The sequence below is a fragment of the Balaenoptera acutorostrata genome, chromosome 15, assembly GCF_949987535.1.
Source record: "Balaenoptera acutorostrata chromosome 15, mBalAcu1.1, whole genome shotgun sequence".
In the NCBI taxonomy this organism is placed as follows: domain Eukaryota; kingdom Metazoa; phylum Chordata; class Mammalia; order Artiodactyla; family Balaenopteridae; genus Balaenoptera; species Balaenoptera acutorostrata.
Genome location: NC_080078.1, coordinates 84,840,821 through 84,867,837, shown reverse-complemented (window position 1 = coordinate 84,867,837; position 27,017 = coordinate 84,840,821). Strand labels below are relative to the sequence as shown.

Genomic DNA, 27,017 nt, shown 5'->3' with positions numbered 1-27,017 from the left:
AACCTGCTTTAAATGTAATGACACAGATGCACTAAAAATAAAGGGTGGGGCTTCCCTGGTGGCGCAGTGGTTGAGAGTCTGCCTGCCAATGCAGGGGACGTGGGTTCGAGCCCTGGTCTGGGAGGATCCCACATGCCGCGGAGCAACTAGGCCCGTGAGCCACAACTACTGAGCCTGCGCGTCTGGAGCCTGTGCTCCACAACGGGAGAAGCCCACGCACCGCGATGAAGAGTGGCCCCCGCTCGCCACAACTGGAGAAAGCCCTCGCACAGAAACGAAGACCCAACACAGCCAAAAATAAAATAAATTAAATAAATAAATAATTAAAAATAAATAAATAAATAAATAAAGGGTGGAAAAAGATAGACCATTCTTTTTAATGAAAAGAAAGCAGGAGTGGATATTTAGGTTCAGACAGAGCAGACTTCAGAGCAAGGAAAGTTAGAATGATAAGGAAGGAAGGAAGGAAGGGAAGGAGGGAGAGAGGGAGGGGGGAAAGAAGAAAAGAGGTGTTTTGGAGTTTTTTTTAAACATCTTTATTGGAGTATAATTGCTTTACAATGGTGTGTTAGTTTGTGCTTTATAACAAACTGAATCAGTTATACATATACATATATCCCTATATCTCCTCCCTCTTGCATCTCCCTCCCACCCTCCCTATCCCACCCCTCTAGGTGGACACAAAGCACGAAGCTCATCTCCCTGTGCTATGCGGCTGCTTCCCACTAGCTATCTATTTGACATTTGGTAGTGTGTATATGTCCATGCCACTCTCTCTTACCTTGTCCCGTCTTACCCTTCCCCCTCCCCATGTCCTCAAATACATTCTCTGTCTGCATCTTTATTCTTGTCCTGCCCCTAGGTTCTTCAGAACCATTTTTTTTTTTTTAGATTCCATATATATGTGTTAGCATATGGTATTTGTTTTTTCTCTTTCTGACTTACTTCACTCTGTATGACAGACTCTGGGTCCATCTACCTCACTACAAATAACTCAATTTCGTTTCTTTTTATGGCTGGGTAATATTCCATTGTATATATGTGCCACATTTTCTTTATCCATTCATCTGTCGATGGACACTTAGGTTGCTTCCATGTCCTGGCTATTGTCAATGATAGTCATTTTCACAATGTTAATTGTTCCAATCCAAGAACATGGTATATCTCTCTGTTTGTATCATCTTTAATTTCTTTCATCAGTGTCTTATAGTTATCTGCATACAGGTCTTCTGTCTCCTTAGGTAGGTTTATTAATAATCACTTGATTCTTAATCCTGTTTATATTTAATTATAAACATAAGACTGATTTTTAGAGTAAAAAGAAGGAAAAACATCTCCATCATGTGTCTTTGTTCCCAATAATCCCTTTCAGATAGATCTGTGAAGTAATACAGAGCACAGTGTCGACATACCTTTCATTTCAAAGGCCGAAAAAAATAGGGCTTAAGTAGTGAGATCATTTCTATTAGGCTTTATATTAGTATCAATTAATGAGTTAATCAGTCAAACGAGTATCAGTTGATTTAATCTCATCCAAATGAATGGGTCTTTATTGGTTGATCAATGTGACAGAGCATCAGAGTTCAATGGGCAGGAAGAAAATTCTGCCGGCATAATGTGAGTCTTCACTTTTCCCTTCTGAATCACGAAAGTACCTCCCATTCCTACAGGCTTATCTCCATAATGTTTTTCAAGAGTCTGCCTCATACAAGTCACAAAGTTAAGTTTTCCAATTCTTCTTTTGGCTTTCACCTCAATGACCTTTTAGTTCGTTGGAAAAATGCTATCACTTACTAAATATTATTTTTTTCTTTTTTTTAAAATTTTTGTTTGCATTGGGTCTTTGTTGCTGTGCGTGGGCTTTCTCTAGTTGCAGCGAGCAAGGGCTACTCTTTGTTGAAGTGCTCAGCCTTCTCATTGCAGTGGCTTCTCTCGTTGTGGAGCACAGGCTCTAGGCACGTGGGCTTCAGTAGTTGTGGTGCATGGGTTTAGTTGCTCCGCGGCATGTGGGATCTTCCCAGACCAGGGCTCAAACCCGTGTCCCCCTGCATTGGCAGGCCGATTCTTAACCACTGAGCCACCAAGAAAGCCCAAAGTATTATTCTTAACCTTAGTTTTAAATGAGACTCTCACTCTGCCTGTAGTATTTTCTGAATCTTTTATAACTGGGTTATTTAAAGAGGTTTGGGACTTGGGTAGCTTTGGATTTTCTTAAGAAAACTACAGTAGTAGCAGTAAGCGTTCGAATTTTTAGCTATCTGAGAACTTCTGGAGAATACTGCATTTTTAGAACAAAATCACCTTTCGAGGTTGGCCTTCACTGGCAAAAAGATTAGCCAGTAATGCAAACCCCAAATCATGATATTTCTCACTATATTTCTCTAGTAGGCACCCTCCATCTGCAGAGTTAACATGAGCAAAGTAACTTCCATTCACAGGAGGTTTGTGTTCACTTTCTGTTTGAACAACTGGCATAAACTCAGAATTGAATCCAAGAGTCTGAAATGGGCCTGCTCCTGCTCCCAGAACAAAAGCTCCAAGAAGCTGGATTTCTTTTGCGATTTTATTTAGATCATAAACTTTTTTTTTATTTATAAGAGGCAATAAGTAAGGCACACCTCCTACTTCTGCAATTCTAGTTTTCCCACAGATACCTTTTACGGGAAAGGTAAATGGCTCCTCAGTCAAATTAGGGCAATCAACTACAGAGACCTGGACATCAGCAAAGGTATCCGTTAGCCCCTTCTGCAGAACTCCAAACTCCGGAACTCCACACTCCAGAGGCCCTCCTTTCAAAGTGCTGCCTCTCCCCTTATGCCGAAAGAGGTATTTTTTAAAAAGAGTCCAGTGTTTCCCTGGTGGCGCAGTGGTTAAGAATCCGCCTGCCAGTGCAGGGGACATGGGTTGGAGCCCTGGTCCACGAAGATCCCACATGCCACGGAGCAACTGAGCCCATGCGCCACAACTACTGAGCCCGCACGCCACAACTACTGAAGCCCGCATGCCTGTGCTCCACAACGAGAGAAGCCACCGCAATAAGAAGCTCGCACATCACAATGAAAAGTAGCTCCAGCTCACTGCAACTAGAGACAGCCCACGTGCAGCAATGAAGACCCAATGCAGTCAAAAATAAATAAATAAAAAATAAATAAATGTATTTAAAAAAATAAAAAGAGCCCAACCAAGAAGAAAATGTGTCTCCAGAAACAGAAGAGAATTTCTCTCAGTTGTTTCACCCTCTAGAAAAACTTAATAAAAATTATGCATTCAGTAAAACAAATGCTGGAAGACAAAATGATTTTCAAATCCTATTTAAGATATAAACTGACCAAAGGGAACAGATTTTTTTTTAAAAAAATTTTTACATAACTAAGAAATAAAATTTTTAATGACAGAGAACACAACAGATACAGCTGGAAATCAAATATTAACAGAGAGAAAAGGCGTGAGATAAAATGAATACACATGAAAAGGGCAAAGAGATCAAAGCTGAGGGAAGCTAACAGAGGTGGAGGCCTGTTGCAGGAGATGCGATATAAGGGTTTGGGGGTGTCCCTGGATTACAAAGCCCAACAGTGGCAATGTGTTCAAAGACGTGAAGCAGGAAACTTTCCCTGAAATGAAGAAAAACCTCTGAAACTTTATACTTAAAAAACTCATATGTTCCAAGAAACTTTTATTTAAAATGCCCAACACTGAGATATGCTGTAATTGAACAACTGAATTCCAAAGACAGAGAAAGACTTCTTCAAATATTGAAGCAGGAAAACAGATCACGGAAAAGGAGGGAAATATTTGAGCTGCCCTGACTTTTCCACAGAAACACGTTGCACCAGAAAACAACTTCCACGAAGTCCAGACGGGCCGTGGATGTGACCTGGAAACGTTACATGTAGGCAAGATGTTCAAATCAACACAGTGGGTAGATGCTCCACACACAAGAGAATACACATCCCTGGAGAAAATTCCTTGGGGAGAGCTCTGGAAAGAGAACTGGAGTCAATTTTTGACAGTGAGATCCAACCAGCAAGAGAGTAATCAAAAAAGAATTCAGACCAAATAGACAACTACCCTACGACCCAACAATTCCATTCCTGGAAATACTCTAACAGAAAAGAGGGCAAATGTCCAGACAAAGACCTGCACATGAATGTTGGGAGCAGTTTTATTCATTGTAGCCCAAATCTGGAAAGAACCCAAACGTGCATCCACAGGAGAATGGACAAACTGTGTTACATCCACGCAGTGAACACTACCCAGCAGTGATGCATGAACTATGGTCCACACGACACTGATGGATCTCCCAGTTAAAGAAGCCAGATGTACATTTTACAAGAGTCAGTGTTCCCGTCTCAACTCACTTTACGTGACGATCAAGAACAGGCAACACAGATCCACAGTGATAGAAGTCAGGACAGAGGTTACCTTTGGGGGCTTAAGGGTCAACAGAAGAGGTGCTGGAAATGGTCTGAGTGACCTGGGTGGTGATGACACAGGTGTGTGCACATGTGAAAATTCATCAGGAAGCACTTCGTGTGTGTTCACAGGGAGAAGGAAGGAAGGAGGGGAGGAGGGAGGAAGGCCACCTGCCAGGTCACAGTCATACCGCAGAAAAGAGAGGCCCACCGAAAGTGCCATCAGAGAAACGGTTGATTCCAAACTCGGGGAAACTTCAACCACTGCAGACGAGGAAACCCAAGGCTAATCCAACAGCAGCCGTCAGTTATTTCGTAGTGAGGAGAGTGCAGCACAAGTACTCTGCAGCTCCAGGAGGCCGATCTGGCGGGAGAATCAGGCAGTGTAGATGCTTGGCTGCAGGGAAGCCCACAAGCCAGGGGCAACGCAGAAGGCATCACCCCCAGAATCCTACAAGCAATGTCAAGCCCCACATCTCTGACGAGGGGAGCGTGACATTGTTCTGAAATGACGGCGCTCCGACAGCAAGGACCCATGTGCCCGGCCTGTTCAGTTCCCTTTGCTGCTCTAACAAGTTGCCGCAACCTGAGTGGCTTAAAACAGCATGGATTTATTCTCTTACAATTCAGGAGGTCAGAATTCTGAAATGGTTCTTACTGGACCAAAATTCAGGTGTATCAGGGCTGTCTTCCTTCCCCGAGGCTCTAGGGGAGAATCTGCTTCTTTGCCTTTTCCAGTTTCTAGAGGCTGATGCATTCCTTGGCTTGTGGCCCCTTCCTCTATCTTCAAAGGCAGCAAAGTCATCACTCCAGCCTCTGCTTCTGGCCTCCCATTCTCTCTCTCATCCTCCTGCCTCCCTCTTATAAGGATCTCTGTGAATACATGGGGCCCGTTCAGACAATCCAGGATAATTTTCCCGTCGTAAGATTCTTCATCACGTCCGCAAAGTCCCTTTTGCTACATAAAGTGACATGTTCATAGGTTCCAGAGATTAGGACATGGACTTCTTTGGGGGCCATTATTCTGCCCACCGCACCCAGAGACCGAGCTTCATTTATGCAACATCTCAGAGCCTCGATCTCAGACTTCTGATTGGTCCAGGGTGGGTCACACGCCCATCCCTCATCCAATACCCAGGAAGAGAGGAGGGAAATTCTGGTGGGCATCTCTGAACCATAGCAACCAAGTGGATCCGTGCTCAGCTAACTCCAGAGGGGACCTGAGAGAGATGACAGGACCCACCCGAGCCACATCCCCAGGTCCCCCACCAGAGGCCGAGCTGGCCTCACGTCATGGGCCCTCCTTAGCCAACCAGCCAGGACAGCAGAGCCAGCCGCCCACGCCTCCAGCCCTGTCCACACCTGCCTCCCCCTGCCCTCCTTTTTGCTGATCCTGGGCCAGCAGACGAGTGAGGCTGCCAGCTCTTGGCACAGAGCTGATGTCCCCCGAGGCCGGCGAGGTGTGACGGTGACCCGTTATGAGGCTAGCACGGGGAAGACTGGACTTTCTCACCCCTGGTGTCTGGAGACAGCTGTTCTAAATTCCCCTGAGCTCCCAGCCCAGAGGGAAGGAGAGCAAAGCCAGAGAGGTAAAAGAGAAGCAGATTCCCGGTGCTGAGAGCCGAGGACCAGGGCCCCGGCTGCTTGGAGGGGAGCTCCCCGCTGCTGGGGGTAAAATCCAAGCCCTTCCCACGCTGACGAGGCCAGGCGTGGTCTGGCTCGTGCTCCCCACTTCTCCAGGCTCATCCTAGCCTTCCTCCTGCTTCAGTCTCCCCCTGCACCTTCCAGCCTACCTACCTTTGCCTACCTGGACCTGCTGCCTGTAACACTGTCCCTGCCCCATCCTTCCCCTGGCCAAATCCCACTCATCTTTCCAGTGTCGGGCTACGTGTTCCTTCCTCTTGGAATAAGGTCTGTCTGAACCCCGCAGACTGTGAGATGCCCCCTCTCCACACCCCTCCAGACACATGCACCTGTGTCTTCACTTGTCTGTCTCCCTGTGTTGGGTCACAAGCTTCTTGTCCCTTCTCAGATTCTCCCAGGTGCCCCTTCCTTCCCTCTTGGATGACACCACCCCACACCTCCACTTCCACACGTGGATGAGATACCACACAGAGGGGACCCTGGCTTTTCTAGCAGCCCAGAGGGGCTGGATGAGGTGCCTGGGGAGGAAGTGTGTTGGGGGGGATTCCCTGAGCCGGGCAGAATGTCTTCTCCTTTCTCTCTCCTGTGACTCCTTGGAGATGCAGTTCCTCCTTGCAGCCCTTTCAGGGGAGTTCGTGTGCTGGGTGAACACACCTGCCGGGCAGCCCATTCTGTCCCTCCTCAGCACTTTGGGCTTGGCAGCCAGTGCCCTGCATCACTGCCGATCAAATCCTCCCTCACCACCTCACCTCCCTCTCCATCACCTCCACTGCCCCGGGCTTGCTCCTCCAAAGTACAGCAGAAGCCACCTAATCCTTGCCTCAGGCTCTGCTTTCTAAAGGATCCCTGCTCTTTGAGGACAGGAACATGTCTTAGTCATTATTATAATCCCAGTGTCTCGTAATGAATATTTGAGGAGTGACGTGTTCATTCATTTTTCTGACACTCACTTTGCCAATGAGAAATAAAAGCACAGAGGAGGTGAGTGGAAGCTCTCTTTTAGCATCCTTGGTCAGAAATTGATCTAATGGCTGAACTGGAATCCTTATGCTCTTATCAACAGGTGGGGAATTGAGAACCTCTTTTCACTTCTGTGAAGATGAACCTGGTTGATATAAATTCAGAGAGCTGGAAACACAAGAGGTTTCCTCTCCAGGCCTCGGAGCTTTCCCAACTGTCCGGAGGTGAATTAACCTTGAGCTTGGACTTGTTCCATCTACAAGGCACATGTCTTTCAGCTACTTTCTTGCAGGTCCTGAAACCATGACACGTGGACGTATCAGCACAGTGACAGCCTCCCTCTACCCCGGGTTTCAGCCACTTTTGAACCACATGCCCCAACAAAATGATGCATAAATGTGTCTGTTTCACATCTTGCAGCAAAATGCAAGAAATTTCTCCAGATCACTGCCTGAAACAAAGTCCCCTCCATTCTGAGAGGAGGCAGCCAGATATAGCCAGTACACCTTGAGAACTTGGCCCCCTAGAGAAGGGACGACCCTTAGTGCCTCTCCAGCATGAATGCATATCCAGTCATTCAAACAGAAGGCGAGTGACTTTTGTGCTTCTCCCCGGTCGTAACAGTGTGTTTTGTGATATTGCTTTTGTAAGTTTCCCAAGCATGAGTCACAATTCTTCCGTTTGCTTGGCTGTTTCCTAATAGTACAACCTAATTAAGCATGATTAGCTTTCAAATTGCGTTAGACGGAGGCCCCCACATATAGAGAACCCCGAATCTAATTAGAGGACACCGGGAGCATCGGAGAAGCCTGCGGAAGTGACACCACTCCACGAAGCATAATTGTCTGCTGGATTTTCTACTTCAATTTTCTTAGTGATGAGAGTAAAAAAAAAAAAAAAAAAAAAAAAAGTGGGAAAAATACTATGTTTTTCAGCTGCAGTGATAACTTGAACAAATAGCTTTGCATCCTAATATAACGTATTTCCGGTAGACATTTCAGAAAGGAGGTGATCATAAAGTGCCTTATAGAGAATGGACGTGTCCCTTTGCAGCTTTTCCCCTCCGTCCTTCAAAGTGACTTCATAACATTTATTTTATTTCTTTATTTTTCAACTAGCATGTTTGTATTTATTCTTATAAACTTACAAGAGCTGTAGAAGCCTAAACCAAGAGTTCTGGAGAATACTCTGTACTCTAAACACCATACAGCACCACTCCCATCTGGGCAGTGAGCCTGAGTTCATCCCTCTCCCCAGGGTGCTGTAACCTGCAGACCCCCCCAGCACCCTTTACTGAGGTGGTTCTGGGCACTTCGGTGCCTTTATTGGTGATATTTTAGCCTGTGGCCTCTGTAGTCCCAAACAATCAACCATTTCTACCCTGCCTTGCTGCACACCGTCCTGTGTTCAGTGTTCAAGGTTATGCCTCCCACACAGGGTCAACCAGCTCTGGAACATCCTCTAGGGACACGTGCAGCCAAAGACACCAGTGGTGATTTACAGCAAGACCACCCAGAGAGCCTTGGTCTGGGGGTCCTGCTGCCACTGACTTTATAACATTTCCATGTTAAAATGAAGCAGCCACGGGACTTCCCTGGTGGCGCAGTGGTTAAGAATCCGCCTACCAATGCAGAGGACGTGGGTTCGATCCCTGGTCCGGGAAGATCCCACATGCCACGGAGCAACTAAGCCCGTGCGCCACAACTACTGAGACCGTGTGCCACAACTACTGAAGCCCAAGCACCTAGAGCCCATGCTCTGCAACAAGAGAAGCCACCGCAATGAGAAGCCCGCACAACGCAACCAAGAGTAGCCCCAGCTCACCGCAAGTAGAGGAAGCCCGCACACAGCAACGAAGACCCAATGCAGCCAAATATAATTAATTAATTAATTAATTAATTAATTAAAAAATGAAGCATCCACAACATTTGTGCCAAGACCCAGTCAAACTCATGTTAGCCCCAAGCCTCCCGTGAGCTCATGCTGGAGGATTTCTTTTGACTGTTTCTGAAACAGAGAGGGACTTGGGGCAAAGAGAGGAGGCCCAGGAGGTCCCAGCCCTGAGGACACCCCAACTTGGTTGATGAGATCACTGAGAGCCTAAGTGAGAAAACAAAGCACGACTGGGGTCCATCTCCCAATAAAACCCAAACCCATATACAGTGGAGAAAAGACAGCCTCTTCAATAAGTGGTGCTGGGAAAACTGGAGAGGTACATGTAAAAGAATGAAATTAGGGCTTCCCCGGTGGCGCAGTGGTTGAGAATCTGCCTGCCAATGCAGGGGACACGGGTTCGAGCCCTGGTCTGGGAAGATCCCACATGCCGCAGAGCGGCTTGGCCCGTGAGCCACAACTACTGAGCCTGCGCGTCTGGAGCCTGTGCTACGCAGCAAGAGAGGCCGCGATAGTGAGAGGCCCGCGCACTGCGATGAAGAGTGGCCCCCGCTCGCCGCAACTAGGGAAAGCCCTCGCACAGAAACGAAGACCCAACACAGCCAAAAATAAATAAAGAAAGAAAGAAAGAAATAAAGAAAGAAAGAATGAAATTAGAATACTCCTTGACACCATGCACAAAAATAAACTCAGAATGGATTGAAGACCTAAATGTAAGGCCAGACACTATCAAACTCTTAGAGGAAAACATAGACAGAACACTCTATGACATAAATCACAGCAAGATCCTTTTTGACCCACCTCCTAGAGAAATGGAAATAAAAACAAAAATAAACAAATGGGACCTAATGAAACTTAAAAGCTTTTGCACAGCAAAGGAAACCATAAACAAGACCAAAAGACAACCCTCAGAATGAGAGAAAATATTTGCAAATGAAGCAACTGACAAAGGATTAATCTCCAAAATTTACAAGCAGTTCATGCAGCTCAATAACAAAAAAACAAACAACCCAATTCAAAAATGGGCAGAAGACCTAAATAGACATTTCTCCAAAGAAGATATACAGATTGCCAACAAACACATGAAAGAATGCTCAACATCATTAATCATTAGAGAAATGCAGATCAAAACTACAATGAGATATCATCTCACACCGGTCAGAATGGCCATCATCAAAAAATCTAGAAACAATAAATGCTGGAGAGGGTGTGGAGAAAAGGGAACCCTCTTGCACTGTTGGTGGGAATGTAAATTGATACAGCCACTATGGAGAACAGTATGGAGGTGCCTTAAAAAACTAAAAATAGAACTACCATACGACCCAGCAATCCCACTAGTGGGCATATACCCTGAGAAAACTGTAATTCAAAAAGAGTCATGTACCACAATGTTCATTGCAGCTCTATTTACAATAGCCAGGACATGGAAGCAACCTAAGTGTCATCGGATGAATGGATAAAGAAGATGTGGCACATATATACAATGGAATATTACTCAGCCATAAAAAGAAACGAAATTGAGTTATTTGTAGTGAGGTGGATGGACCTAGAGTCTGTCATACAGAGTGAAGTAAGCCAGAAAGAGAAAAACAAATACTGTATGCTAACACATATATATGGAATCTAAGGGGAAAAAAAAAAAAAGGTCATGAAGAACCTAGTGGTAAGACGGGAATAAAGACTCAGACCTACTAGAGAATGGACTTGAGGATAAGGGGAGGGGGAAGGGTAAGCTGTGACAAAGTGAGAGAGTGGCATGGACATATATACACTACCAAACGTAAAATAGATAGCTAGTGGAAAGCAGCCGCATAGCACAGGGAGATCAGCTCGGTGCTTTGTGATCACCTAGAGGGGTGGGATAGGGAGGGTGGGAGGGAGGGAGATGCAAGAGGGAAGAGATATGGGGACATATGTATATGTATAACTGATTCACTTTGTTATAAAGCAGAAACTAACACACCATTGTAAAGCAATTATACTCCAATAAAGATGTTAAAAAAAAAAAAAAAACCCAAACCCAATACATGATTTAATTAGTTTGGGAACTGAAAGTAGGAAAAGTTCAGCGGTTGCTTTTTGGGGAAAAAAAAAAATTGGCTGGGGGCAGGGGGATGAGTCAATGCTTTTCCTGCCTGAAGTTTAGTGCAAGGAACTTTATTTTCTCATGTTTCTGCTCCATTGGGCAGCCATGAGCCGTCCACCCTCTCCTGCCTGGGGCTGACCAGTGCCCTCCAGTCTTGAGGCCGCTTTGGCCGCCCGGCTCCAGGGAAGAGACGTTTGGGGCTGGCTGGGCTGGGGCAGACGGTCGGACCCAGCCCTTCCTCCCGCGTGGGCGGGTGAGCCATCCAGAGGCGTGTTCCCGGGAGAAGCGACGGTTCTGATGTGAGACTGAGCTGGAGGCAAGGCGCAGGGGATGGTTGGATGGTGGACAGCTGCTCAAGGGCCGGAAGTTGATGGAATCACTTGAATCGGGTCAGCCAGCCCCACAGTAGCTGTGCCTGTCCGCCGGGTCTCGCAAAGACCAGCACGGAGTCCACAGCCAGAGCAAGCAGCGAGGCATCGCTCCCTGCCTTTTCCCAGAAGCACAGAACTCAAACCACTCCGGGAGCCAGAGACTCGGGGCTTTGGAGGCTTTTAGGAACAGAGCCTCGGCCCGGGCACTCTTGTTCCCAGATGCCGTTGGTGAGACCTGCTGGTGGCTCTCAGGCTGCTGGAGGGGACCAGTGTGGCCAGACTGTGGAGGCCAGTGGATGATGGACGTTGTGCAGGGACACTAGCTTCGCACATCTCACCTCGGGACCTGGTTACTCGTTCATGCTGAGAGTATTTAAAAAGCTTTATAGCGATTTGACGCCACAGTGACATCCGAGCACGTGACCAGTGCATAGCCAGGCCTGGGCGCCAAAGGGTTACCTCCAGGTCTCTGACAGATCGGAAACAAAATACCCAGCCCTTTGCCGCACTTACTGTGGGGAGCTGTAACTGACAGCCTCCCCTCTGAACCTGCTCGAGGCCCCACTGAGAGCACCCAGAAATGGGGGGACACATGGCATGAGGGAGGAGGTAGGGCCAGCTTTCCATCCATCAGGCTGGTGCTGCCCAGCACCCACCCCCACCTGGTCTTTAGATGCGCACAGGGACTTGATTCGGAGGCACAGGCTACAGTGGGTATCCTGGGTAGGACCCTGTGTCCCTAGGTATCTTCGAGAGGCTGTGCAGCCTAGTGGTTCTCTGTGTGGACCCTGGAGCCAGGGGGCTTGGGTTCAACTTCTTGGCTCTATATCCTTGGCAAGTTACTTTGGTTCTCTGTGTCTCAGCTTACTGATCTGTGAAATGGGCCTCAAGGCGGGGGCACAGCTGGCAGATAGCACCAACTTGGTGCATGAGGCCCTGTGTCATTTTGTCCTTCCCGGGGGGGGGGTCTTCCCTCTCGATTCAGGTCTCCCCACCAAGGCCACCTCCTCAGAGTGGTCTTCCATGACCCCCCTTTCTCCACTGGTCACCTTATCCCCTCCCATCACATGTCACTCCTGGGTAGCATATTTTTATTTGTTTCTTTATATGGCTTGTGGCTTTCCCAGTAGAACATGAGCTTCGGGAGAAAAGACTCCATCAGTCCTGTCCGTGGCCGCATCCTGGTGCTGATAGGTTCTGGCACAAAGCAAGTACCAAGAAATATTTGTGAACAAAAGACCAGATCTTTTCACGTGCCCATCCTGGCTTCCCACCTGGCACAGGTCGATCTGGGTCCCGTCACACCTGGGCCAAGCACAGGGGAGCGCCCGGGAGATGCCGGATGCAGCTTCCACGGGTTACACGCCCCCAGCAAACATGCAAGGAGCCGTCCTCAGGCTGGGCGCCAGGGCTCGTGGGCCTCCCGGGCGCCATCCCCCGTCAAACCAGTTGTGAGTGATCCGTACACGTTGCCAAAACAGCGCCTGCTTTCATTCAGTTCTTTCCTGTGGAACGCTGTTTTTCAGACTCTCTGGAAAGCCGGCACCCAGAGAGGTGCTTTCCAGATCCCCAGATCCCCTCTCCCTTGAGAGGGAGAGTCGCAACGCCCCATGTCTGAGCGAGGAAAGGTTGGCAGAAATCAGCCCCCCCCTTCCACCAGTTTTGCATAAGCAGTCCCAGAAGCCTCTGGAGGCTGTATGGGTTGACACCTCCCAGAGTTTCCAAAACGTTTGGCTGGAAATAGGAAAAGTGGAACCACGTTGTGATGCAGAGGAAAGCTAAGTCGCCGGGCGAGCAAGCTCGCCTGGACTTTGCATTTTCAGCAAAGATCCTCCTTCAGCCCACAAGCCCCATTAGCAGCCAGCCTGGTCAGCGATGGCTTCCACGGGCCACCCCACTTCCTTGACCCTCAGGCTCCTCTTCTGCTAAATGGAGGTGATGAGAGTTCTCACCTCACCAATTAATACAAGAGTGGCACAAAATACCATATGTGTCACGTGGTGTACCTGCCATAAACCTAAGTCCCCTTCCCCCCGCACCCTGGATATTTGGGTGGTGGAGTACATCACTGATAGGTTATTTTCTCTACTTAAGAAGGTCTATCTCTTTGACTTCATTTCTGACCACCCACCCCCTCATTCACTGACTTTATGGATTCTCCAGTAAGACAAGCTCATTCCTACCTCAGGGCCTTTGCACTTGCTGTTCTCTCTGCCTGGAGCTCTTTGACATTTTCATGGCCACCTCCTGATCATTGTTCAGGTTTTATCTCAATGTCACCTCCCTAGAGAGGCCTTCCCTGCCCCTTCACCTCAAGATTCCCCGACCCCTCCCCCCAGCCCAGCTTCCTGCTCTGTTTTCGCGACTTCCTCGTGGGAAATAGCCACAGCAATGATCTGCTTCTCCCACTAGAAGGTGGATTCTCTCCTTCCAAGAGGAGAGAATCCACCTTGAATGGAATCTTTTTTTAAAGCTTCAAGCAAAGCATCAGACTATGCTCTCCACAGCCCACCCCAGGAGCACTGCAGTTCTTGGGGGTCATGATAGGGCAGGTGGGGTGCCCTGGTGGAGGGGGTCGCTGCGAACCACGGGCTGGATAGGACCGCCCACTGCAGGGCAGGATCCCCGCCCAGGGAGGGTTTCTAACCACCTTAGCCGAGGCAGGTTTCAGAAGGGACCCTTGGTGGCCATGGTGGAGGCCGTCCACATGCTCTACCCGGTCTGGTGCCCGGGGGCCTGTGGGACCCCTGGGGGACAGAGAAAACCGGGAGTCGGGAAACAGGAACTCTGAGCACATCTCAGCCACTCACTTGCTGTGTGACTTTGAGCAAGTCACTTCCCCATTCTGGGCCTCAGTTTCCTCAACAGTAAAATGGACAGAGTAAGACTGATGCCAGCTTTGCCCCCACTTTTGCCTCTTCCCAGCTGTGCTGTCCTAAGAGAGTCACTCCACGCACCTGGGCTCATTCCCTAGGATCTAAAATGGGACGAGACTTGTATCCACCTCATAGGATTAAACTAATACTGATACTAATACTGACAGAAGCTTCCTTGCACTTAGTAAGTGCTCAGTAAATACCCAGCTCATGATCAGACACTGGGAATCTGCTCAGACCACTCCCAGTAAGAGGAGGATGGACCTCCACCATGAACACAGGAGGGGATGCACAAAGATTTTTTGTAACTGGTGGCGAGGTTGGAAAAAACAAAAGAGTGAGCCAGGAGGAGGAGCAGAGGGTGTGTTTCCACCTGGGCTGGTCGGTGGGTGGGAGTTCGTGCCCACTTTGGACACGGCTGGCGTTTTAGCACCAACCTGGGGTCTGGACCTCTTGGCTCCCGGCTGCACATTAAGTGAAGCCATCTGATTCCTCAAAGCGGGACAGGTAACCAGCAAAGAAGCCAGGATGGCTGGGAGACCCGCCCCTGACACATTCCTCCCTTCTCAGAGCTTTGAGGGGGTCAGGGAGTTTGGGGACCAGGAAGAAAGCCTAGTCTGGGAAATATTAACTGCACAACCGCAGCTGACCAGATGGGCAGACCCCACAAGTGACTTCCAGGCGAGTCCTGGGCCGGAGAGTGGCTCAGCCAGAAAGCCAACTTCTAAAGACTCGACCACAAGCAAATGTGAGCCATATTATGAGTGTGGCAAAATCAAGGCTGGACAAGCTTAGTTCTTTCCTGAGTCCTGTCAGCAGGAAAACCATCCAGAAAGTATGCACTCAAAGCCCTTTCTTGTGGAACTTCAGAAGGCAAAGGGGTGGAGTGGGGATGAAAAGACCCAGATTTTGGTCTCAGCTCTCTCCTAGCAGCTGTGTCACTGTGGGCAAGTCGCTCCCACTCTCTGTATCAGTATAAAAAGTGTAAAACTAAGGACTAAGAGGCTTCTAGAGGCTGTGCCATTGTAGGATTATATGATTCAAAGGCTCCTTGGCATCTGACTTTTTTGCTCTCTCTCTGAAAACCTAAAAGGCGGGGGGTGGGGGGGGCGTGTTTGCACAGAGGAAATCAAAATCAAGTTCAAATCCTTTAGGTTTTCAAAAGCCATGTCCAAATCCTGAGATTGCCAGGAATCTGTCAGTTGTAAGAGACAGAAAGCCCAGCTCAAACCAGCTTGAGCAAAAAGGGATGTTTATTTGTTCCTGGAATGTAAAGAGTTGGATTCAGGAATGGTGGTATCCAGAGGCTCAAGTAATGTCACCATATTGTTTTTCCTCTCACCCCAATTCTGTAATTCAGAACGACATTTACCTAGTGGTAGCTAATCAACCCCTCCAGGCTAGCACCTATTGTCCTCAGCAGCCCTGATGGAAAGAGATTTCCTTTCCTGTTTGTTCCAAGGAAACTCCCAGGATTGCTTTGGATTTGCCAGCCTTGTTTGCATGTCCATCCCTGAACCAATCCCTGAGGTCTGGGTTTAAATCCAGCCCCACCATTTACTATATGTGACCTAGGATGAGGAACTTAGCTGCAGTCGGTTTCCCATGGCTGTGATGACAAATTACCACACACTTAGTAGCTGGAAACAACACAAAATTATTATCCTAGAGTTCTGCATGTCAGAAGTCCAAAATGGGCATCACTGGGCTAAAATCAAGGTGTTGGCAGGGCTGATTCCTTCTGGGGGCTCTAGAGGAGAACCCCTTTCTTTGCCGTTGCTGCCTTCCAGAGCCGGCCCCCCGCCTTCACTGTGGTCCCCTCCTCCACCGTCAAAGCCAACAATGGCCACCGAGTCTTCCTCACATCACATGGCTCTGACGCTGCCCACCTGCCTCCCTCTTTGACTTATGAATACCCTGTGATTCCGCTGGGGCACCTGATAACCCAGGATCGTCTTTCCATCTCAAGGTCAGCTGATTAGCAACTTTAATTCCACCTAATCTTCCTTTGCCACGAAACATAACATGTTCACAGGCTATGGGGATTCGGCTGTGGACAACTGGGAGGCCATTATTCTGCCCACCACACTCACCTCACTGCCATTGTCTGTAAAATTGGACAGTAGCATTATTCCCTCAAAGGACCATGCTGAGGCTGAAAGGAGAGTCCTCAGCATAGAGCCTGGTACACAGTAGGTGCTCAACAAGTGAACAGGTCACCCACCAGCCTCAGAATTTGTGGACTTGCTCACGAGCATTTCTGAGGAGCTTCATAGTGTGTTGGAAGAAAGGCAGCACATGGTTTGGGTGACAAACAATGTAGAATAGAATAAGGACTCAAGGGTGCGATGTCCCACATCCCGGGGCTACCTCTGTGACTGCTGTTTGGACAAGGTGGAGAGTGTATGTTTTTACCAGACACCACCCCATGGGAGGGCCCAAGAGAGAAGGAAGAAGGCCAGAGCCACCCAGGAAGGTTGTGGCAGCTCTGTAACAAGGACACTGGGGGTTACTGACACCTCACCCCACTCGCCATCCCTCTGTCCTCTTGTCCCAGATTAGAAGCGGAGCACTTGGTGGCTGGAGCACACGGGGCATCTGCATCTTAGTAACAACGGGATGCAGAGACGTTTAGTGAGGTGGGGTCCCAGCTGCTCTGCCAGCCTCCACTGTCCTGGTGGCTATATGGGGCTCCGACGTGGTCTGGCAGCACCTGGCCTGGGACACGGTCAATGCTAAGGAAATGTTTGGTGAATGAAGATGCAGCAGGGAGAGAAATGAAGGTGGAGTCTGAGCGTTGGTTCTGTCACTTCCTGGCTCTGAGCCTCAGTTTCCCCATCTGCAGGTGAGAGAACCCCTTGCTGCTGACCGCACAGCGTGCCCTCTTTAAATGGCCACTGCAGGAAGCACCAAGAGCCACAAGGACTGTCCTCATCCTCAGCTGTCTCCCAGCCTCAGCCTCCGTGGATCTCCAGTCTGGGTCCCATGGGGACTATTGGGGTTGAAGAGACCAGTTCTACCAATTCATGAGCCCACTTTATAAACGAGGACTTTGAGGCACAGAGAGGGGAAGGAACTGGCTGAAGATCACACAGCTTAGAGGAGGGCAGGTCAGCATCCCACCGGAGTGACCAGCAGGAACCTGCTCTGCTTACCTTTCCAGGTGGCAAATGAGAGAGAAATATGGCAAAACAATGTGAAACGCCAACCCGACCCCATCCCTTACTCTCTTTCCCTCCCCTGCCCGATGTTTCTGAGAGCTTAATTACAGGTTTAATGATCCCACTTTCACAGTCACTGTCGTTCTGACAGTGGTGTGAGCCTTGAGTCCGGTAAAGCCCTCATCCCAATCAACCTTGTTTTTATTGATTTGTAAGCAGCTCAATTGTCTGGGAGAAGACAGCCCACCAGCCGACATCTTTCGGTCCCACTGCATCACGGTGACACGCAGCGGCTGAGGCCACCCGCGGGCAGTTGGGGCCTCTGTGATGTATGTCCACAAATGCACAGTAAATGACACCCCCTAATCTGGGGGAACAGGCAGGAACCGTGCTGCATTGGCTGGAGCGTTGGGAATAATTCTGCATCTCAACGTTTCTCCATGTCTAGACAAGAAGTACTGCCTGCCTGCCTAAAATATTAAAATTTCATACGCTACTCCCAGGAGAGGCCCTTTGGTTGTAAACATACAGAGACAATTTGAGTTTTCTTTCTTTTCCTTCAGGTTTCCTCTTTATGGCCAGTTGTGTAGGTTGCAGAGCTGGAGAGGCACCGTGAATTTCGGCACCCAGGTACTCCCCGCCTTCTCCGTTGTGTCCTGGTTTCATGTCTGGTACAAGTCCTACATCTGTCACTCTGCAGTTGTTTGCGCCCTCAGTTTCCTCATCTGAGAAATGGTGGTGATAATTCTGATCTCACTGGGTAATTGTCGGTCTGGATGAAACATTAAACAAGATAACCTCTGTGCTGGGTTAAAATGTCCCCCCGAAATCCACAACCACCTGGAACCTCAGGATGTGATCTTGTTTGGAACTAGAGTCCCTTCAGGTGTATTGAGTTAAATGAGGCATCCTGGAGCAGGGCCGACCCTCATCCAATATGACAGGTGTCCTCAGAAGGAGAGGTGAGAGAAACAGAGACACCAGACACTGAGAGAGTTAACCAGTAAGTTCAGGCTGCCATAACAAAAGACCACAGATGGGGTGAGCAGGGGGTGCTTAAACAACAGACATATATTTCTCACAGTTCTGGAGGCCACAAGTCCAAGCTCAGGGTGCCAGCACGCAAGTTCTGTGGTGTCTTTCCTTCTAAGGGCACTAATCCCGTCATGGGGCCCCAACTTCATGACCTCATCTAACCCTAATTACCTCTCAAAGACTCCACCTCCTAATAACATCACATTGGGGGTTAAGACTTCAATATACGATTGGGGTGGGGAACACATTTAATCCATAACAAATAGAGAGGAGAAATACACAGAGAGAATCTATGTGATGACAGAAGCAGAGATTGGAGTGATGTGCTTACAAGCCCAAAATGACAAGGTATGTCAGCAAACACCAGGACCCAGGAAGAGGCACGGAAGGATTCTCTCCTCAGAGAGAGCCTGGTCCTGCCAACACCTTGATTTCAGACTTCTATCTTCAGAACTATGGAAGAATAAGAGTCTTGTTACGTCACTCTATTTGTGGTTACTTTGTTACAACTGACCCAGGAAACAAATACAATAATGATTTGTGGAATACTTGGCACACGCAAGCACCCATCCTCACAACCACGCTTTGAAATATAGAGATGACTATTAGCCCATTTTGCAGGTGGGGAAACCAAGCTTCCAGGCACTCAAGTGACTTGCCCAACCTCATACTCAGGGAGTTCCTCTACCCCTCCTGCTTGGCCTCACCCACAGTTCAGGAGAGAATCCTGGGCAGGAATGGGAAGATACTCCCTGCCCTCAATCCATCCTGCCCTGCCACAACTGGGGTGCCTGTGTCTGCATTCCCCAGGCCAGAGCTCATCTTATTCCTGGAATGCAATTCGGTCCTTCTGGGAAACACCTAAGTCCAAGGGGCATCCTGCTGGATTCCTCAACAGATATTAATGGAGCACCTGCTTTGTGCCAGGCACTGTTCTAGGCCCTGCAAGCCGTCAGTGAGCAGGACAAACCAGGGCCTGCCCTCTGGAGCTCCGTGCTGCGATGGGGCACCCTGAGGAGTCTGGACTGGGGGCTGAGGAGGGGCTTCCTGCCGGCAGTGACCGCTGCACTGAGGACTGAGGAGGTTGGGCAGCTGAAGCAGGGCTGGGAGGTGGCAGTGATGGAGAACTCTTGTCCGAGGAAGCAGCAGCACGTGCAAGGGCCTGTGGGTGGGAGATGGCGGGCCCAGATGAGGAGCTGAGAGGTCCAGTGCACCCGTAGCCTGGGCGTGAAGAGATCCGGAGGTAGGAGAAAAGAGCAGAGAGATGGTCAGGACCCCAGCAGACGGGGCTGGGTGCCGGGGCTGTCCTGAAGGCTGTGACGAGCCACAGAAGGGCTCAGAGAAGGAGCATATGTGCAGTTTGGAAAGCTTGTTCCCCCAGGGGGGCACTCTTCCTTCCAGGCTCCATCTTTCTCCGTAGGCAGGGCTGGGGGCTCCCTGGGTCCTCCCTCCACAGGTGGGGCCCAGGACCTCCTCAGAGGCCCCTAGCCCTGAATGGGGAAGCCTGGGATTTGCACCTGCAGGGGCGTCTAAGGTCACAGTGAGGGGTGAGTGGCACCAAACAGGAGGGGCAGACAAGGGCAGACACCTGAGCAGGTATCCGCAGAAGGCCCAAGGCACCCGGCCACCAGTTCACCTGCAGAGGAGCCAGCTGGTCAAGGCAGCCCCGCAAGCCGGGAAGGAGAGCAGGGTGGGCCCCATAACCCAATATGACCAGTGTCCTTGTAAGAAGGCAGCCGTGTGAAGACACGGACACACAGGGAGAGGGGCACGTGATGACGGAAGCAGAGATTGGACCAACGCAGCTACAAGCCAAGGAACGCCTGGGATGGCTGGCAGCAACCAGAAGCCAGGAAGAGGCGAGGAAGGAGTCCCCTCCAGTTGCCGGAGGGAGCGTGGTCCTGCCCACACACCTTGGTTTGGGACTTCTGGCCTTTAGAACTCTGAGAGAATACATTTCTGTTGTTTTAAGCCAAGTTTGTGGCACTTTGTTACAGCGGCCCGGAGGAAACTGGTACACATTTTACAGATGACAACTCTGGGCCTCCGTAGAGGATGTGAACGATGTCAGGTCATACGCTGGGACCAGTAGGAGCCAGCCTTCCAACTTGGGTTGACTCCGGCCCCTGCTAAGGCCACGTCTGTTAAATTAAATGTTTGTGGAGCTCAAACAAGACCTGTGTCTTCAGGAGGGGTTCCCAGACTGCCCCGGCCCACGGTGGCCTCACCTCTCATGAGCTTAGAGCCCACCTGGGGACACCACCCCAGGGATGAACTCACCCTGCTGCGTGGCCCTGCTTGGTCTTGAACTGCCCCACTGCTCCCCTCCACACATACAGAGTTCCGTATTCACCTTGTATTCAGGTTCTGGTCTCCCCTCCACACATACAGAGTTCTGTATTCACCTTGTATTCAGGTTCTGGTCTCCCCTCCACACATACAGAGTGAAGTAACTCAGAAAGAGAAAAACAAATACCGTATGCTAACACATATATATGGAATCTAAAAAAAACAAAAAGGTTCTGAAGAACCTAGGGGCAGGACAGGAATAAAGATGCAGATGTAGAGAATGGACTTGAGGACACGGGGAGGGGAAAGGGTAAGCTGGGACACAGTGAGAGAGTGGCATGGACATATATACACTACCAAATGTAAAATAGATAGCTAGTGGGAAGCAGCCTCATAGAACAGGGAGATCAGCTCAGTGCTTTGTGACCACCTAGAGAGGTGGGATAGGGAGGGTGGGAGGGAGATGCAAGAGGGAGGGGATATGGGAACATATGTATATGTATAACTGATTCACTTTGTTATAAAGCAGAAACTAACACACCATTGTAAAGCAATTATACTCCAATAAAGATGTTAAAAAAAAATCTTCATTGTTTATCTGGAATTCAAGTTTACCTGGCACCCTGCTGAGCATGGCCCATGTTCTGTTCGAGGACAAGCCCTGGCCCAGTTAGTTAGCCAAGCAGCCCTGGGTCCCGGTCCAGCCACAGGCCCTGCTTCCAAGATGGGCCCCTGGCCCCAGACGGAAGTGAACTGTTTGGGCTCTTGCGGAAGTGAACTTTCTCTTTCTTGCTATTTTAAACCTGGAAGAAAACAGCGACAAGAGGCGCTGACTGTCACCTTTGGCCAAATGCAGGCTGGTCTGAGGATGAAGTCAACACAGCAGACGCAGGGGGACGGGTAGGGGACTCTGGCCCAGCCGTATTGCTGGAGCTGCTAAAGCTACAGCAGCTTTTGACTTTCTAGGTATAGCAGGTCCCAAAACTTTCCCTTCATTATTAAAGTCAGTTTGAGCTGAGTTTTCTGGGGCAGCCAACCCCACGCTGCCCGTGGGCTTGTCCATTGAGCCCTAGTCTCCCTAATGAAGTGAGTCCCCAGAATTAACATCACTCAGTCCCCCGGCACCCGTGGGCTTTTCCAGCAACAAAACATCCACTCCAGGGGCCTCCTGGATTTGACTTTTCTTGTTTGGGCTCGCCGACCTTGGGAATGCGTATGGCCTGTTGGACCCAGGAGCCCTGCGAAGCTTTGGTCTCCACCATCTCTGCACTGATTTATCTTCTCGAGGAATTCCTCACCTGACTGCGGTCCAGGGTACAGCATCAGAAACCCATCACCGAGCCTGACTGATAAACCCTCAGGAGGGGGAGCAAGAGGAAACATGCCTTACTGTTTCCGACACACAGAGCCAGGGGCGGCTGCCAGCCGGGGAAGGCGTTCTCGTTTCTGGAATTCTTTGGGTGTTAAACAATGGAACAAAACCCAGGAGTGTCTCCACGGGCCCAAATGGAAAGCAGAGCCGAGAGGACCCTCACCCTTAAATGAAACCGCCCATGAATCTCACCCCAGCTGGCGTTCAGCCGTGTCCTCCTTGTTTCTTTTCCTGGTTCTGATCCCATGTCTTGGTGGGATCCCAGACCAGGCAAGAATGAGGGAAGCTGGTGTCAGCGCAGGCAGAGAATCCGTCTTCCACCCTGCAGATTCCATGCACGGAAGAATCTGCTTGAGAAACGAAATATATTCCTGGGGTTGGAAGAGGCCGCAGCTACGGCACTGGTGCTTGATTTTTCTGAGGCAGGCAGTGGAGTCTCTTTGCTGGACACTCAGTCCTCACAAGGGCCCTCAGCTCGGATCAATGCGGGGCACCCAGGTTTCCTACTGTTGTACAATTATAAACGGATCACACACTTGTTGGAACAAGCCAGGTAACCAAGATGCATGAAGAAAAAGTTGACTTCTCCCGTCCCTACCCTCCCCACTCTCAATCTCACACTCTCCCATCCACACCTCTTCTCTGTTCCCCCCCAAACACCCCTCGAAGACCCCGCAAAGTGTAATCGTGCAATAAACACCACTCAAAACTGTTTTTCAAAAACCTGCGCTGGCATCTTCCCAGATCTATTCATGTGGCCCTAACTTGTGACTTTCCAGAGCAGCAAATATTCCTCATGTTACCCTGCACATGACGTTTAGGCTGTTTCTGGTTTTGTTTTGTTAACTACAAACCACCCTGCGGTTGACATCTGTGTATGCAGGTGTGAAAGCCAAGAGATTGAACAATTGTAATTGCGTGGGCACCATCCCGTCGGACGGAGGTGGCCTCCAATGTCTGGAGTGGGCAGGCAGAGGAGGCCAGCTCTGAGAAGACCACCTGGGACGGCAAAGTTCCCAGGCTTTTATCTCTCTAAGATCCATTTGTACAAACGGGATTGTTCGGCTAGGGGTGTGCACTCTTCTTTTCATATAAATCGCCAGCATTTTTTTTCTGCAAATGATACAAAAATCTTACATTGACCTGTATGCAAGGGGCCTCGGGGCTGAGTGAGCTGAGGGCCTTAGTGCATAATACACGCCGTGGGTTGTGTCCACAAGCAGGAAGCCACTTTCTTTGCAAAGATGGGTGGTGTGTGAACTGCAGAGGAGGAGAGAAGACAGCAGGACCTGCACAGTGATGGGTCCCACGTTGTCACCCACATGCCACCAGGCCACTGGGGCGGGGGAGGGGGGCGGGACCAGGCTGCAGCAGCCCAGCAAATGTCCTGAGGACGATGTTGAGTGGTCACAGCTAATTGGTGTTTGGAGTCCTTTGATCCTTTCAAATACACTGCTGAAAACTCCTTATTTGTATGTATGCAAAAGAATGGAGTGAATCCAAAAAAGTTGGGAACTGCTATCCTAGGCCAGCTCTGCATGATTGAAATATAATGCAAGCCACATTTAAAAGTTTCTAGTAACCCCTTCTAAAAAAAAAAAAAAAGAGGTAAAAAGGAAGAGGTGACATCATTTTTTTTTTTGCCACGCCATGTGGCTTGAGGGATATTAGTTCCCCGACCAGGGATCAAACCCAGGCCCCAGCAATGAAAGCGCCGAGTCCTAACCACTGGACCGCCAGGGAATTCCCAACATTAATTTTAATAATATCTGAACTTAACCCACAATATCCAAAATATTATCCTTTCAACGTGCAAGCCAATTGTTGACATTTTCACTTTAAAACACCAAGACTGTGAAATCCACCGCGTACATTATACTTGCTGCACAGCTCAGTTCAGACCAGCCACATCTTAAGATGCCTTACTGGACAAATCTAGAAGGTTCTGGGTTTGGAGGACCACTACCTGCATCCATCCAATGGGTACTTACTGAGCCTCTGCCCCCCCGCCCACCCAGGGTTTGCTGTGCCTTGAGGAGACAGACGGGGACCTCTCAGCCCCAGGACCCTGTCAGGTTGTTCCCAGCACCCATTTAAAAGCTCCCACGATGGGATGGAGGCTCCCCGTCACCCCCAAAGAAATCAGTTATTAAAGCGGCTTTTCTGTCCTTTTCAGCCCCTAAAACCGGTTCTGCCTTTTGGAAGCACAAGAGATGCACCTGCCCCTTCTTCCCCTCGGACCTTCACTCATTCGTCCATCTCTCGTTCACTCAGCAGTATTTACTGAGCACCTACAATGCGCCAAGCTCTGTTCTCGGCGCCGGGGGTACAACTGCGAACCGACCCGACCCAGTCCCTGCACTCAGAGCTCAGAGCTGAATGGAGCAAATATGCAAACAAGCAGGTAGTTATAAGCCCGGGGGAGGCCTGTGAGAGCCCCAAGGAGGGGGCCTCACCTGATCTTGGGAGGAGAAGTCTTGCCAGAGAGAACAGTCTTGAGATAAGACTTGGGAGATTAGGGCAGTTATCTTGGGGGGGAGGGGGAGGCGGAGGCGTGCTTGCAGGCAGAGGGAACAGCATGTGCTAAGGTCCAGGGGTGAGAGGGGGCTTCTGGGGGGCCTGGAGCTCTCCCACGGCTGAGATGCAGACCTGTGCTAGAGGCAGAGAGGCACGAGACGGGTGGAAGGCATTGAAGGAGTCGGCAGGGGCTGCACAGGGCATGCTGAGGAGTTTGGAATGGTCTAGATTTTATCCCAAAGGCACTGCAGAAGGCTGGAAGACAGAGAGCCCTCCCACGACTTGCCCCCAAGCCTTCCCCTCCCTCTCCCCCTCCCCATTCTCCCCTCAAATAACCAGGCATCCAGACCCTGGGGCTCCCTGGTTTTTCCAGCTGTTACAGTTTGCAAGGAGCTAGGGCCCTGGCCCCGGGCTTCTCTGAAGGGCTCGGAGGTGAGGGATTGAGGGGTGCCGAATTCACCCAGGACAAGGGCTACCACCCTCCTCACTGGTGTTCTCCTTCCCATCCTGCCCCCCTTCCCATCCTGCCCTCCACAGACCCCCCCCCCACCCCACCCCTGGGATCTTCTCAACAGGCAGACAGGCCCCGTCCCTTCCCATCACCCTCCCAAGGCCAACCAGGCCCTGCTCCCATGTCCTCCCTCTAGGCCTCGCTACCTTCCCACCACGTCGGCCGTCTTCCTTTTCCCCAAACATTCTGAGATGTTTCCCACTTCAAGGTCTGTGCACGTGCCATTCCCTCTGCCTGGAATGCTCTCCCCCACCCGACCCCTTGCAGGCTGCTCCCTGGGGCCCTCAGGTGTCAACAAAGCTGGCGTCTCCTCCAGACACCAGAGGTGGCGCTTCCACCCTTGATGCCTTGGTGGCACGGCCACGGTCTGTCACTACTTTGTGACTGTTCGCTGTCTGCCCCCCCACCCCACAGCAGACCGGGAGCCCCTGCTGTCACACCCCCAGCATCGAGGACACTGCCAAGCACGGAAGAGGCAACCAGCGGATACGTGTTGAATGAATAAATGACGTTGTTCAAACGTTTCCGAGCCAAATGCTCTTCAGCTGTAAAATGATAATCCAAGTCCCCGCTCCCCAGGGTTTTTGGGGGTCCTGAGACACTGTACGTGAAGCCCTCGGAGTCAGGTACGGCCGGTGGCCACTGCTCGGTGACCGCCAGCCCTCACGCCACCTGCGGCTCTAGCTAGCACGATGCTTGAGAGCACAAATTCCAGATCCAAACTGCCCGCTTCCTCCACGTCTGGGCTGGTGACCTTGGGCGCATTTGGTGCCAAATCTTCATCTGTGTAAAGCGTGCGCTGCTGTGAGGATGAAAGAAACGGACACCGTGGAGATCTTGGCAGGGCCCCGGTGATGGAGAGCACCACAGAAATGGCAGCTGAAGTTACTCGGCACACGTCTCTCTGGCTCAGCTGGAATTCCCTGGAAAACAGAGCTGGGGGCAGAGCTCGGCCCTGACACTTGACTGTGGAGTGCAGTCCCAGGAAGCAAGAGTGAGACGAGGGAGAGGCGGGCGTCACCAAAGTGGCCACCTCCGTCGGCTCGCTCAGGCAGGATGTCCCGGGAGAGGCCGTGAGACCCCTTCCTCCCAGACCAGTCCGCCTGCAGAAGGAGGCGGGACTGACTCATCTCCTGTCCCACCCTGGTCAGTGCTCTACCCTGGTGGGTGTCGACTGCTTCCCCCGTACTTCTAGGCTGTGCTGCTTGGGACAGCCACCGGAGAAACCAAAGCGTCTGAGGGTCCTCTTTGTGTGAACCTGGGCCCCGGAGCAGCTGCAGCCCCAAGTCCAAGGGCAAAATGGGGGCTTCGCTGAAGCCAGACCCTCGCCAGGGGCCGGAAGGACCAGAGGTGGGGGGTGCAGAGGTGCAGGGATGTGACAGCAAGGGAGGCAGCTGGTGGTTTGCAATCCTGGGGACAGAATGCTGCTTCGCTGGGGAAAGCAGCCGAGGCCCCAGGAGCAGGTGGGACCGTGTGGACCCCGGAGTGACACATGAACTGGGCTGGTGCCCTCACTCCGCACCGCCTGCACGGTTCCCCACCCCACCATCTCCACGACAGGCCTGGTAATCGTCCCACACCAACTTGTAGGAAACAAATCAATTACTATTTCTAAAGCACTAAGAACAGTGCCCCGCGTACAAAAAGCACCACCTAAGAGTCTGTGAATAAGTGAATAAATCTAGGTATTTTTCAAGAAAAGGGCGCACGTGGTTTCCGGTCTGTATTCGATGTATTTGATTTTTCTTTGGCCAGCGTTGGATAGATGGCAGCGCCATTTGGGGTGAGGAGTGTGGCGCGCGGGCCTGCCCCGCACCGTGCTTGCGGGCCGGCCTTGCGCCTCGGCTCCCAGCGCCCCGGCTGTGCAGCTGCGCCCTTGGTGGCCAT

The 27,017-nt window shown here is 50.4% G+C and overlaps 1 protein-coding gene across 1 annotated transcript; it reads right to left on the bottom strand.

The window, feature by feature from the left end:
* Positions 1-1,560: 1,560 nt before the first annotated feature.
* Positions 1,561-27,017, bottom strand: LOC103015329 (ester hydrolase C11orf54-like). The gene is made up of 4 exons (XM_057529729.1): positions 26,947-27,017; positions 25,761-26,053; positions 2,470-2,753; positions 1,561-1,761 (listed from the first exon to the last, which is right to left on the bottom strand). The coding sequence occupies exons 1-4, from the start codon at positions 27,015-27,017 to the stop codon at positions 1,561-1,563; spliced, it is 849 nt and encodes a 282-aa protein (XP_057385712.1).

Bases quoted from the DNA above. Each gene is read 5' to 3' on its own strand.
- LOC103015329 (XM_057529729.1), bottom strand. From the start codon at position 27,017: ATGGCCACCAAGGGCGCAGCTGCACAGCCGGGGCGCTGGGAGCCGAGG. The intron at 2,754-25,760 runs GTACCTGACTCC...CGGAGTTTGGAG, and splicing joins CCGAGCAGTGGCCACCGGCC to TTCTGCAGAAGGGGCTAACG. The intron at 1,762-2,469 runs GTTGTTCAAACA...ACGAACTAAAAG, and splicing joins TCAATTCTGAGTTTATGCCA to GTCATTGAGGTGAAAGCCAA.